Source organism: Copadichromis virginalis, linkage group LG9, assembly GCF_057382275.1.
Source record: "Copadichromis virginalis isolate Kocher_CV1m ecotype Utaka linkage group LG9, C_Virginalis_male_GT1.1, whole genome shotgun sequence".
In the NCBI taxonomy this organism is placed as follows: domain Eukaryota; kingdom Metazoa; phylum Chordata; class Actinopteri; order Cichliformes; family Cichlidae; genus Copadichromis; species Copadichromis virginalis.
This window is the reverse complement of record NC_140626.1, coordinates 22,009,092-22,020,909: the sequence shown is the minus strand read 5'-3', so window position 1 is coordinate 22,020,909 and position 11,818 is coordinate 22,009,092. Positions and strand designations below refer to the sequence as shown.

The 11,818-nt window shown below is 41.5% G+C and overlaps 2 protein-coding genes and 1 pseudogene across 3 annotated transcripts; 2 read left to right on the top strand and 1 right to left on the bottom strand.

Moving 5' to 3' along the window:
• Positions 1 to 383: 383 nt before the first annotated feature.
• On the top strand, positions 384 to 3,089 carry LOC146701832 (clusterin-like protein 1; annotated as a pseudogene). The gene is made up of 6 exons (XR_014922313.1): positions 384 to 474; positions 573 to 721; positions 1,146 to 1,316; positions 1,411 to 2,080; positions 2,525 to 2,739; positions 2,880 to 3,089. The product of XR_014922313.1 is annotated as a clusterin-like protein 1 (transcript).
• Positions 3,090 to 3,975: 886 nt separating this feature from the next.
• On the top strand, positions 3,976 to 6,372 carry tyms (thymidylate synthetase). The gene is made up of 7 exons (XM_085468206.1): positions 3,976 to 4,300; positions 4,593 to 4,666; positions 4,758 to 4,932; positions 5,375 to 5,476; positions 5,567 to 5,742; positions 5,844 to 5,915; positions 6,006 to 6,372. The coding sequence occupies exons 1-7, from the start codon at positions 4,060 to 4,062 to the stop codon at positions 6,141 to 6,143; spliced, it is 978 nt and encodes a 325-aa protein (XP_085324332.1). The 5' UTR covers positions 3,976 to 4,059; the 3' UTR covers positions 6,144 to 6,372.
• A 482-nt stretch (positions 6,373 to 6,854) lies between these two features.
• enosf1 (enolase superfamily member 1) lies at positions 6,855 to 11,812 on the bottom strand. Its single transcript, XM_085468205.1, has 15 exons — positions 11,606 to 11,812; positions 11,396 to 11,498; positions 9,927 to 10,042; positions 9,410 to 9,496; positions 9,294 to 9,320; positions 9,136 to 9,208; positions 8,992 to 9,030; positions 8,791 to 8,873; positions 8,584 to 8,706; positions 8,376 to 8,510; positions 8,017 to 8,058; positions 7,806 to 7,935; positions 7,563 to 7,662; positions 7,396 to 7,477; positions 6,855 to 7,291 (listed from the first exon to the last, which is right to left on the bottom strand). The coding sequence occupies exons 1-15, from the start codon at positions 11,789 to 11,791 to the stop codon at positions 7,199 to 7,201; spliced, it is 1,419 nt and encodes a 472-aa protein (XP_085324331.1). The 5' UTR covers positions 11,792 to 11,812; the 3' UTR covers positions 6,855 to 7,198.
• Between the last annotated feature and the right edge of the window lie 6 nt (positions 11,813 to 11,818).

Sequence of the window (11,818 nt, the reverse complement as noted above, 5' to 3'; positions counted from 1 at the left end):
ACTTGCTGTTGCTTTCAGCTCATTTAAGAAAAAAATTGTGTAGTAATTTGAGGTTTTGTTGTGTACATTTTTTGGATATTCACCTTTATGTATAATTCATCTGCACTTTATGGTAGCAAGCCATCATATTTCCTAATGTGATACTAATGAACAAATCCAAAAAGATTAACTGACAGCTGCCTTAGTGGATCTGTTCAGCTCATCATGTTTATTGGTTTGACATTGATTTCATATTGGATACTAATGAACTGACATTTTATCCACTCCCCTTCATCCTGTAAATATTATATATAAATTTGCTTGTGAGCTGGCACCACCATGTGGTCGTTGTTTCTTTTTGCTAGAAAAAAAATTTCTTCTCCTGTTCTGAAGCTTGAGGCACGATGTGGAGGTTTCTTGCTCAGATTCTCTTCATCGCTGAAGTCATGCTCTGTGCCGCCGACTCTCCTCCGATCAGCGAGGAAACACTGAAAAGTAAGGCCTTCGCTGACGGAAAAGAAAAGCGAAAAACAAGACACCAGTGATTACTGTTGCAGAGCTTAAAGTATTGTGTGTTCCACGGGTGTGTGCAGGGCTTTCCGCAGCGGGAGAGCAGTATGTTGATGAGGAACTAAAGGGAACTTTGCTCGGAGTGAAGCAGGTGAAGGAAATGATGGAGAAGAAAGAAGAGAAGCACAGGCACCTGATGGATGCACTGAGGCACAGCAGTGATAAGAAGAAGGTGAATTCTGTTCGTTTTGCACTGTGCTGATCGTCCAGTTTCAAAAATCCTGCACAGCATTTGTTGCTGGTTAAGATGTACCCGCAATTAAAACCGTGTTTAAATGGTTTCATGCCAGTCCTTGTGCATTTTTCTGAAACCCACCACATATTTTCTGCTTCACAAAGACAAAGTCACATGGAGAGACCTCAAAGCAGACAGTGAAAAATGAGTGTGGGAGTGCAGCTGGTTAAGTGAGTCTGGGGTGTAGTTTTACTACAGTCAGGATAAATTAACTGTCTCTAGATTATTATATTTTCTGAGTGTTTTCAGAACGCAGGGCAGGGCAGAGTGCCAGAGCCTCAGACTTCATCTTATCCTCTGTGGTTTATTAAAAGGGAATGTATCTGTGACAGAGTTTTCTGTTTTTTGGGTTGGGTTTTAGGGGGTGATGCAGCTGGCCAAAGAAACACAGCAAAAAGTCGAGGAAGCCGAACAACAATGTCAAGATTTAACCAAATCTTCCTTTGGGGAGTGCCAACCATGTTTGGAAGATTCTTGTAAGGCCTTCTATACATCTACGTGTCGCCGCGGCTTCGCCTCTTTCTCATTCAAGGTTTGACTTCAGCACATTCCAACAAAAGGAATCTCTTTAGGACTGATGTTTAAGGTGCAAACATATCTCTGTGAATCTCTCTCCCTCCCTTCAGGTAGAGGAGTTTTTCAGGAAAATGGCCACTAAGTTGGAAGATGCCGAGCAGGTCCACAATAAAAATCAGGAGAATTCAGGTGAAAATGTCGCAGCTGAAAAGCAGGTCACAGAGGACAAATCCAATATGGAGCTGCTGCAGGCTGAAGCATCGTTCAGCGACCTGTTGTCAAACATCAGCCTTTTGTACAACCAGAGCATTGGTCTGGCCAAGAAGATGCAACCCGTGTTTGGTCACGCCTTTCTAGAAACCTTTGCCACTGAGCTGCAGTCCAGCACGCTTTCGACCAGAGGGTCAAGCTCTGGCTTCCTTGGGTCGGTGGGTTTGGAGCACGTTCTTCACTCAGTGCTTGACTTTGGGAAGAGCGTGCTGGAAGGCTTCAGTGCCCCAGTGGCTGATTTGTTTGAGGAAATAAAAGAAGCTGAAGAGTACGTTCAGCAATCAAGTCGAGGTATCTGATGCACAACGCTGCACTCTTAAATGTGTGTGTTTGTAGACAATGGTTGTTTGTGTGTAACATAATTCATGTCCACCTACAAAGATACAGGCTTGTTTTCTGCAATGGGACCGCTGCAGAGCAGATATATGTGCAGAAGACTCCGCAGACAAGCATCAGAGTGCTGGAAGCTTCAAGACCTGTGTGAGACATGCAGGGATTATCTGTTAAAGGGTAAATCCAGATTTATTTTGCCGCTCTTCCCACACAGACACATATAAACAGTTTAAAACTGGTTTTATTTGACGTTAAAAAGAAGGAAAACTATGGAAAACAAAAAATGTCTGTCACAATTTCCTAGAGTCTCAATGCCACATAGCTTGTTGGGTCTGAAAAACTGTCCAAACCCAACAATGTGGTCAGATTAAAATGATTTAGCAGACACAAAAACAGAACATTCACATCTGAGAAATGGGAATCAACTTGTTTAGGGCATTTTTGAGGCTTTACTTGTTAAAATAGTTGTTGATTAATTTTCTCTTGACTGAGAGGATTTTAAAAAATGGTTTTAACGCTTTTTAGATAGATGCTTAAAATTCTTTCATCAGGAATAATGCAAAAAAAAAAAAAAGTCCTTTAGTTCAACATGAACATCTGGATTTCTGCCTCCTCATACAGCATGCCCCAGCATGCAGCAGTTGCACTCTGAGATGGAGGAGATGTACATGCTGCTGAACGCCTCCCGTCAGCAGTATGACGGCAGGCTGCAGCTGGTCCACAGACACACAGCAGACACTCAGATGTGGCTCAGCAGCATGCATGACAAGTATGGCTGGGTCAGCCAGCTGTCCAACAGCACAGTGGACCCACACAGCATCTTCAGTGTGATATTGGTATGTGGCTAGTGATGCTGCATCTGTAGACATTACCTTTGCTGTATAAATTGGGAAGCTTTTATTAAGGTTGCAACAAGCCAAGGTTGCAATTTTGAGTCAGACGGCTACTTTCATTTTCATCTCTTCTCATCTTTTAGGTGAGTCCACAGCAACAGATAAAGAATAACAAGCCTAAAGCAGACAGCAGTGTCACTGTCTCCATAATGGATTCAGCCCCAGTAACCATACTGGTCCCAGCAGATCTGGAGGTGGATGACCCTGCTTTCATCCAAAATGTTGCTCTAGAGGCTCTGACACTATATAAACGGAAGATAAAAGGTATTGATCCCACGATTGTGGTCCCTTAGTGCAGTATTTGGCTACCAGCATCACCTGGCAGAGTTCCAAATTGAATTTAACCCAGATGAACTGCGATCATTTGAAAGCGCTTTACACTGCGATCGCTACAGATTGGATAGTATGTTGCAATCCAAGATGATAATGTGACTAGAAAAACAATCATACATTCCTCTTTTTATTGACTTGTTTAAAAAGATTAATTGGATCTACATGAAATCAATCTCTAATTATATTATATTTTTTGTTTTTTAATGGTCTGTACACTTACATAATGTAAAACTTAATAGTTTTTTTCTGCACAGGAATGGAGTAATGTGATCATACCACCATGGGAACAGTTTCTTCATGCAGAGTGAAGAGTCCAGGACATTCAGGTTTTCTCGTGCACAATTAAGCTGATCTGTATAATACTTGAAAATGCACCGCATAGACCTCTAAACCTTCATATGCACAGTTTATGTTGTTCTTATTCATGTATTTTGATGCTTAGATTTTTAAACGTCTACGCAATAAAACAGTGTACACTCCTCAACCTCTATTTTGTTTGTTATTTATGTCACGAGTACTTTTGAATTTAGTTTTTGAATCGTACTTCATAGTATGTTTTGTTTACAGTTTTAAATAAATGCAAACCGTGGTTTGCATCTCGTAAATCTGTAAGAACAGTGAAAGGGTGACTTTTGTTCGTATGCATTTCTCTTATCAATTCATAGTTTTCAATCACGTGATCGACTCACTAATTTGGCGGTAAAGGGGCGCAGTGGTGTTTTGCCCACGTGAACCTTGCTTTGTTGCACATGCGGAAGAGGTCCATATAAGAAAAATCTTCTCCTTCTATGATTGGCCGTTCTATCGCTGTACCCAGAACAGCCAACCAGAGAAGCAGTTTGACTGGGAGCGCAACAAAATGCAAAAAATGAGCGGGAGTTCTTCAGTTGATTCTGAGGCTGGAAATACTGAAACAGTTTATTTACAAAAATGCCCGCAACTTCTGAAATACACGCCGGGGAGCTGCCGAAGCAGGGCAGCTGTGAGAAAGAGGAAAAGCAGCGGCTGACGACGGCGGCCGAGAAGCAGAAAAACTCTGGATTTTTCTGTGATGAACAAGGATATCTGAGTCTGGTGGAGCACATCTTGGAGAACGGCCGCTTAAAGGGGGACCGAACCAACACTGGAGTCCTGTCCCTGTTCGGCGCTCAAGTCAGATACAGCCTGAGAGGTACAGTTTACAGCTAGCATGGCATTGTATCTGTGTGTTAAAAGTACTGAAAACAGAAGGACTGCATGAAGTAATATGAAAAAGTCTTCCTAAAACAAAGTAATCTGCACCTTTTAGTCTGCTAACCACTGTAATTGACTTACAAGTATAAAGTGGCATAACATTAAAATATAAAATAAAGGTAGTCGTTGCATAAATACCCATCTGCAAATGACAGCTGCTTCCTACTTCCTCAGCAACATCACGTAACGTTTTTGGGTTTTTTTTTTTTTTTTTGCGCAATCTTTCACAGACCAGTTTCCCCTGTTGACAACAAAGAGAGTGTTCTGGAGAGGGATCCTTGAGGAGCTGCTGTGGTTCATCAGGGTGAGCCTGGCAGGAAAACAAAAGAAACACAAGTCAATGAAAATCTTGCCAGTGTATAAATTAGATCTGATATTTTTGCAATCTGTCACAGGGATCAACAAATTCCAAGGAGCTGTCAGAAAAAGGAGTGAAGATCTGGGATGCCAACGGGTCTCGGGACTTTCTGGACAACCTTGGGTTCACTGACAGAGAAGAGGGTGACCTAGGACCTGTGTATGGTTTCCAGTGGAGGCACTTTGGTGCAGAGTACACAGACATGCATGCAGGTACAGTTTTCACCCAGTTGAATGAAGCTGTGAAGTCATTTGTCAGGATCAGATCTGCTCACCAAACTGTAGCCATGCATATAATTTTTCCTTTATTTGTCCATATTTTTATCCCAGTAGAAGAAAAGCAATGCAGGTTTGTTTGTGGTTGGTGCGGCAGCTATACAAGTAACTGTCTGAATTACTACATATAACTGGAAGTGCATGAGGAAACATCCACCTTTGGACTTTATAGTTAATTTGTTCACTCAAAGGTATTTGAGGGCCACCCTTTATTTAGTCATTCTGAATATTTCATAAAGATGCACAGAAATTCTGTAAAACATACAGCAGGCTGTGGGTTTTTACAGGTGTTATCTTATATGGAAATGCTGCTGTAAATGAAAATCATTTGTAGAGATGTCGAGTTTTCATGTTTTTTCCTGGTTTCATCTTTGGACAGATTACACAGGACAAGGTGTTGACCAGCTGCAGAAAGTCATTGACACCATCAAAACGAATCCAGAGGACCGGCGCATCATCATGTGTGCCTGGAACCCCAAAGGTGAGGCCAACGGAGACCTTTTGCTTTAAGTCGCATTTGGTGAAGAATTATACAAAAGGTAAATCTTTGTCGTGTCTTGTGGTGTTGCAGACCTTCCTAGGATGGCGCTGCCCCCCTGCCACGCACTCTGCCAGTTCTACGTGTGCGACGGCGAGCTGTCGTGTCAGCTGTACCAGCGCTCAGCTGATATGGGATTAGGGGTGCCTTTCAACATCGCCAGCTATTCACTTCTTACCTACATGATTGCACACATTACAGGACTCAAGGTATGGCCAGTGCATTCTTGTCATATTTGATACCTGTTTGGTCCAGCAGTGTCCCCTCTATCGCATCACCTGATATATATTTTTTTAATCTGTCCATTCAGCCGGGCGACTTTGTTCACACCCTGGGAGATGCTCATGTTTACCTCAACCATACTGAACCTCTCAAAGGGCAGGTGGGTTAGTTAAATGTGCTTCTTGCATGTCTCATTGCTTTTTTTTTTTTAAATTTCAAACTTACACGTTTGTTTGTGTTTCATGTGCAGCTTCAGCGAGAGATCCGACCATTCCCCAAACTGAGGATCCTGAGAAAAGTGGAGAAAATCGATGATTTCCGCATGGAGGACTTTGAGATCTACGACTACAACCCACATCCCACAATCAAAATGAAGATGGCTGTGTAAACTCAAGTCACAACGTTGTTCTGAATGAACAGTATGCTCTCCACTGTAATGTGTGCCTGCTTCACTCATGCTAAAAGTTCAGTTTTTTTCTGTCTGGTTTGGGTGAACTCTCTTTTAAGCCTTAAGCACTTCAAAGTGTTTTTTTCTCTCTCTTCAAGTTCTTTGTTTTGTGTTTTAAATGAATAATTATCTAAGTCTGTAAATAAAGATGTTAACTTTGTCAGCTTGAGCGCAATCTAGTTGTACATTCAGTACAAAATATGACACTGGTGGGTAAGTGGAGAGTTTGCTTTGATTTTTAGTTTATTTAAAGAGTTTGAAGATGCTAGTTGTGACTTTGCAAGACGTCACAAAAGTTAAAAGATGTGTTCATATATCCTAATAAAGGACGGGTTTACCAATTAAAACTAAGTAAAGGGTGTCACATACAGTGAGCCCAGGTTGCCTACTTTACAGCTTTGTCCACAAGTCTTTAATTCCATGTATTTGCAACTTCCTATATGCTAACTGATGAACTGGAGTTGTACACCCATGAACTGTTTGGCTTAAACAGGGTAGCAGCCTTCAGATATCTTGTTAATGGGTTTCTGCTGCAAAGCACTGCATAGGAGGGAAATTCTTCAGAAGACAGAATTTAGAGGATTTACATGACAAGTGCTTATGAAGGAAAGATGACCACAATCTGATGACTTAAGAGGACTTAATACAAGGTTTACAGCTTGACTTGTAATTTTTCAAGTTTCATTAATATAGTTCTATTTCACAGCAGCAGTTTTCTCACAGCACTTTACATTATAAAGGAAAGACCAAAGAGTATTAAAAAAAAAATCAAATGATTCACTAAAGCTTGGCACTTTGATCAGTAAGAAGAAAAATATTCTATTTACGGTAACAGAAAAAGAGCTCTGGAGAAAGTTAATTTCAGTTCCCCAGGCTTTCTGAAAGACTTTTTCTTTGGACATTTTCAGTCCAGTCCTTTTATGTGACAATTTCAGAATGTTTTTTCCCCTCCAATGTTTGTACTGTACAAATGTAAAATGTTTAAAATACAGTCCCTATTTCTTTATTTCCTGTTTCCATATGTCTCCTTCAGGGTACTCATGTCGGTTCACAGATTCCTCCAGCATCTCACAAGAATAGCCTGGATCCTGAAATCAAAGAGCAGAACGATCTATACCAGCAGCTGTAAACAACGCAAAGTTGTTGTTTTTTTTCAGAGTAATGCAGATTGACTTCCTAATCAGTTTCTTGCCTTCGGTGGCATATAGTGGGCGTCTTGAATCACTACAGGACTAGTGAAGTGCTCGTGGAGGTGGTCTACATATTCACACATTCTGGGGGGAAAACAAATCAAAAAGTCAAGTGTTTGGTTATAATCACTGAGATCAAACTGTTGATAAAAATAAACGCTGCTCCTACCGGTTCCTGAGATCCGCAGACACGCAGATGTAATCAAACAGAATCAGATGCTGGACGAGCTCACAGAGCCCGACTCCACCGGCATGAGGACACACAGGCACTGAGAAAGAAGAAACGCAAACCCACGAGTTTCCTCTGTGTAGGCAGTATTTGTCTAATAACCTTTGAGGGCCTTTGGCAACTTTTAAAAAACATGCCTTGGGGATCTGTATGATTCATGATTGTTATTCCTTGAACTTTTACCTTGGAACTTGTAAGCCATCAGCAGCACGGCCAGGTTCTCGTTGACACTGCCCAGCCTACAGCTGTCTATCTGGACAAACTGCAGTGCAGAGGCCTGCAGGAACTGCTTAAACATCACCCTGTTGTGACACTGGAGAGAAAACTCAACTCAACTCAACTAAAAATATAACCCATCAAAGATATGCTTGTTGGAACAGACCTGAGCTCTGACCTGCTCGCCTGTTGCCACTCCAATCCCCAGTGGAGCCAAAGCCTGCAACAAGAAAGTTGTTTATAACTCAACAGCCCTGGATGGATGACTGAATGTACCTAAGAGACAGAAAGAGGGTCCTGTTCTTGTGTTTATTGTTAACCTTAATATTATTCATTAGAAATCAATGATACAACCATATAGAGGTTTAAAACGACTGCCAAGGGATGCAAAATAGCCACAGAAAGACATAAAATGTATCTGATGGTTGCTTTGTTTTGATGATTTTTCAACCTTTCTGTTGTCCCATATACATACTGTATCACAGAAATGCCTTTCATACACATAAACAAGCTGAAAACTAGAAATTATTCTCTTACCTTGGAAATAGCAGCATGACCCAGGATGTCATCTGGAGACGTGGGCTCCTCGATCCAAAGGGGTTTGACCTCAGCCAGTCTGGACACCCAACTTATGGCCTCGGCTACGTCCCATCTCTGGTTGGCGTCGATCATCTAACAGGAAAATAAACCCCTTTGGTATAATTTCCTAATGCCATTACACATGCAGGGGCAAGAACAGGCTTACCAATGTGCTGCTGGGTCCAATCATTTTCCTTATGAGGCGGCACCGGCGTATGTCGTCCTCTAGATCAGCGCCAACCTTCACCTTAAATCTGGTCCATCCACTTTTAAGAGCATCCGAGCAGAGCTTAACAGAAACATGACTGTCATTATAGTTAGTAGTATGCCTAACTAGGCACACTGTTTGCTGAGTGATTTATACAACAGAGACCTGCTTGAGCTGCTGGTCTGAGTATCCGAGCCAAGCACAGGAGGTGGTATATGCAGGATAACCCTCTTTCAGCATCTGATCCTCTGATGGAAAAAAGATATGTACTGAATTAAATTGTGTTTAAATGGAATAAACTGGCCTTTTATGGTGGCTGAAAGGGCTCTGGTTGATTTCTAAAGAGGCAGTAATTAGTGTGCTCACCTCTCTGCTTCTTGCCCTCCTGTGCTTTCACAAGTATGTCTAAGAAAAGAATGAAGACAGAAGGAGTGTGACACAGCGTTTTGGTAACACTGCATTTCTCAAACTGTACTGGACACACTCAATGACGTCAAAAACCAGTCTCACCCAGAGCTTCTTCCTCTGTAAGCACATCAGTGATGTATCTGAAGTCGATGCACGACACAATCTGCTTCGGGTCCTGAATTGACAAATACATGGCATGATATTTCCCTTGTGATTACATCTCGGATATAAATCGGTGGAGTAAATTATCTCTGACTCACCATGTCCACGAGCAGCTTCCACAGCGGCTGTGGAAAAAGTCTGTGAGCCATGATGTGTCATGCTTTATGAAAGAAACAAAGTTTTACTTATTAAGCTTCATCTGAGATTTCCCCACCTTGCCTTCAGCTCTTGCCCAGAGGTCCCACACAGCATTCAGGACTGCAGCAGTGGCCAGGTGGATCACTCCTTTCTCTGGGCCTAACTGTACCAGACGAGAGTCATAATTACATCTAGCAAAACTGGAGAGTACACCGCCGTTTGTTAATAGACACATTTTTCATCATGCATTTATTAACTAGGTCTCTTTTTATAGTTAATTATTGTTGGAGGCTTTTTTGGCATGAAAAAACAAGCATACATTATTCAACAACACTGGCAAAGCCACCAGTCTGAATAAGCTGTCTCGTATGGATACAAAAGTGTGGGCACCGCTAGATAAATGACATATTTTATAAATATAAAATATGTCATTTAACATTTATTCATTAATCATATTGATATTAACCCATAAGTGTTAAACACCGAGTGAATATCAGCAGATTCCATCAGTCAAGTGAAACTGATATTAGCTTGAAATCTAAAGAAATGACTGTAATCTGGTCATGTTTGTTATGTTATGTTTGTACTCTCACCCATCTCATCTGGCCATCACTGGTCAGGAGGCGGTAAAATCCACGGAAGTTACTCACAATCTCCTGCAAAGATTTGCCGATAACTAGTCCTGCAAGGGCCTTGACAGCGCACAGCACTGTGGGGTTTCAACCAGCAACAAAAACAAAGAAAAACTGGATGAAGATCAAAACTTCAACAAAGATCTATAATTTTAATAAACCTCATTTAAACAGATACAGGGACTGTGGAGTCTGAGAAGACAGCCCTGCAACAGCCAAGTTATGATGTTCGGTGTTTTGTCCAGTTTATCTCCCTGTTGCTCTGTGCCACCCTACACAAAGGCGTCTCGCTCATAAGCCTGCACTCTTTGATATCCACTGTGACTAATTGAGGGTGAGTGGGAAGAGAAGAGAACAGAGAGAGACAGAGATGAATAATTACTAATGAATATTTTTCAGTTTCAACAGTTTTCAACAGTAGTTTCCTGTTTTATTTTGATAGTCTCTTGCCTTGACAATATTTTCTGTTGCTGCAGCGTCAAGAGCACTTGAGTCATGAACTCAAGTGCTCTTGATGCTTTATAACCAGCTACTTTGCACGTACAGCGAGTGAAAGCATTGGGTGAACCGAATGAGGCGAAATTAAATCGAGCTATTAGACCTGAGTGAATTCGTATTGATCAGAGTTAGAACAACTAAAATAAACTTAGATTAACCTGAAAGGAACTAATATAGGTTAAGCGGTAGTTGATACAAATCAGGATTTAAAACCAAACCTGGGAAGGGGGAGAAATATATCTTTGTTTTGCTTTTGTTTGTTTGTTTTTTTATCTTCTTGTTTTATTTAAGATAACTAATGCCATATATACACACCTACACACCATATACACATTTTTATAGTCAATCCTCATGTATTTACTGTGTGCGTATTAACTAGTAATCCATCCTTATTCCAGCATCTATGAACCACCATACATGTTATAAATGTTATCGTTTTTGTCATGTTCATATCATGTCAGTATTCTCTGTAATGTAACTGAAATCCATTGACTAAAACTACCACAAGATGGCAGTGCAGGGCTTGGAAATTAAAAAGAGAAAAATCATCCAAGATCGGACATTTTCTCTGCAACTTTTTAATCATTAAGGAGCATGTAGGCCATAGAAACACCGACAATAAACCATAATGTGGCTGATTTCTGCATTGTTAATGTTTTTTTAAACAATTTGGTGGTGTAAGTTATGAGACGTTGTATTCATGTAAAAATCTACATCGCAGTTGTAATTTTGCTCAATAAAAAACAGCAGCGTTTTCACATTTACTCTATATAGCTGAGATTTTTTTCCCCTACCGAAAACCTTTTGATAAAATTCACACTGTTCAAGAACCAGAAATTCCGAGCTCACTGCGTGCACTTGAATGCAACAGCAAGTTTGTTGTGGTGGCTTCGTCAAAGTGGGTCTTTAAGGCCGCCCCGCGTGGATCTTACCGATCTCGGTGCCTTTTCCCAACGTGAACGTGAGGCCGAAACCTTTGAGGCCGCTGTCCGTGTCGAGGACCACATAGGCGGCCGAGTAGTCCGGGTCGGTGTGCTGCAGCGTGGACATGAGAGGGAGGGGGGAAAGGTCTCATTCTTGTGACTGTGTCTGTGAATGCGAACATGCACGCGCGTGGAGAACGAGCTGCACAAACTTCTTACCATCGCGTCTGAGCCGTGCTGCTCCAGGGACGTCGGGAACCTCACATCCCTCACTCTCAAATTAACAATTTTGTGCGACATCTCTGCGCACAGATTAAATCTGTCATGTGATCGAAGCGGTTTCTGCTGTTGTGACCTCTGTAAGCTTACCCCACCCACTTCACCGTGTCGTGCCGGTTTAAACATTAAAGATGAGGCTTAAAGAGACAAATC

Bases quoted from the DNA above. Each gene is read 5' to 3' on its own strand.
- enosf1 (XM_085468205.1), bottom strand. From the start codon at position 11,791: ATGTTTAAACCGGCACGACACGGTGAAGTGGGTGGGGTAAGCTTACAG. The intron at 9,321-9,409 runs GTGGGGAAATCT...CTTTTTCCACAG, and splicing joins GGGCAAGAGCTGAAGGCAAG to CCGCTGTGGAAGCTGCTCGT. The intron at 9,031-9,135 runs GTGAGACTGGTT...TTCTTTTCTTAG, and splicing joins TACAGAGGAAGAAGCTCTGG to ACATACTTGTGAAAGCACAG.
- tyms (XM_085468206.1), top strand. From the start codon at position 4,060: ATGCCCGCAACTTCTGAAATACACGCCGGGGAGCTGCCGAAGCAGGGC. The intron at 4,667-4,757 runs GTGAGCCTGGCA...AATCTGTCACAG, and splicing joins AGCTGCTGTGGTTCATCAGG to GGATCAACAAATTCCAAGGA. The intron at 5,916-6,005 runs GTGGGTTAGTTA...TTTCATGTGCAG, and splicing joins CTGAACCTCTCAAAGGGCAG to CTTCAGCGAGAGATCCGACC.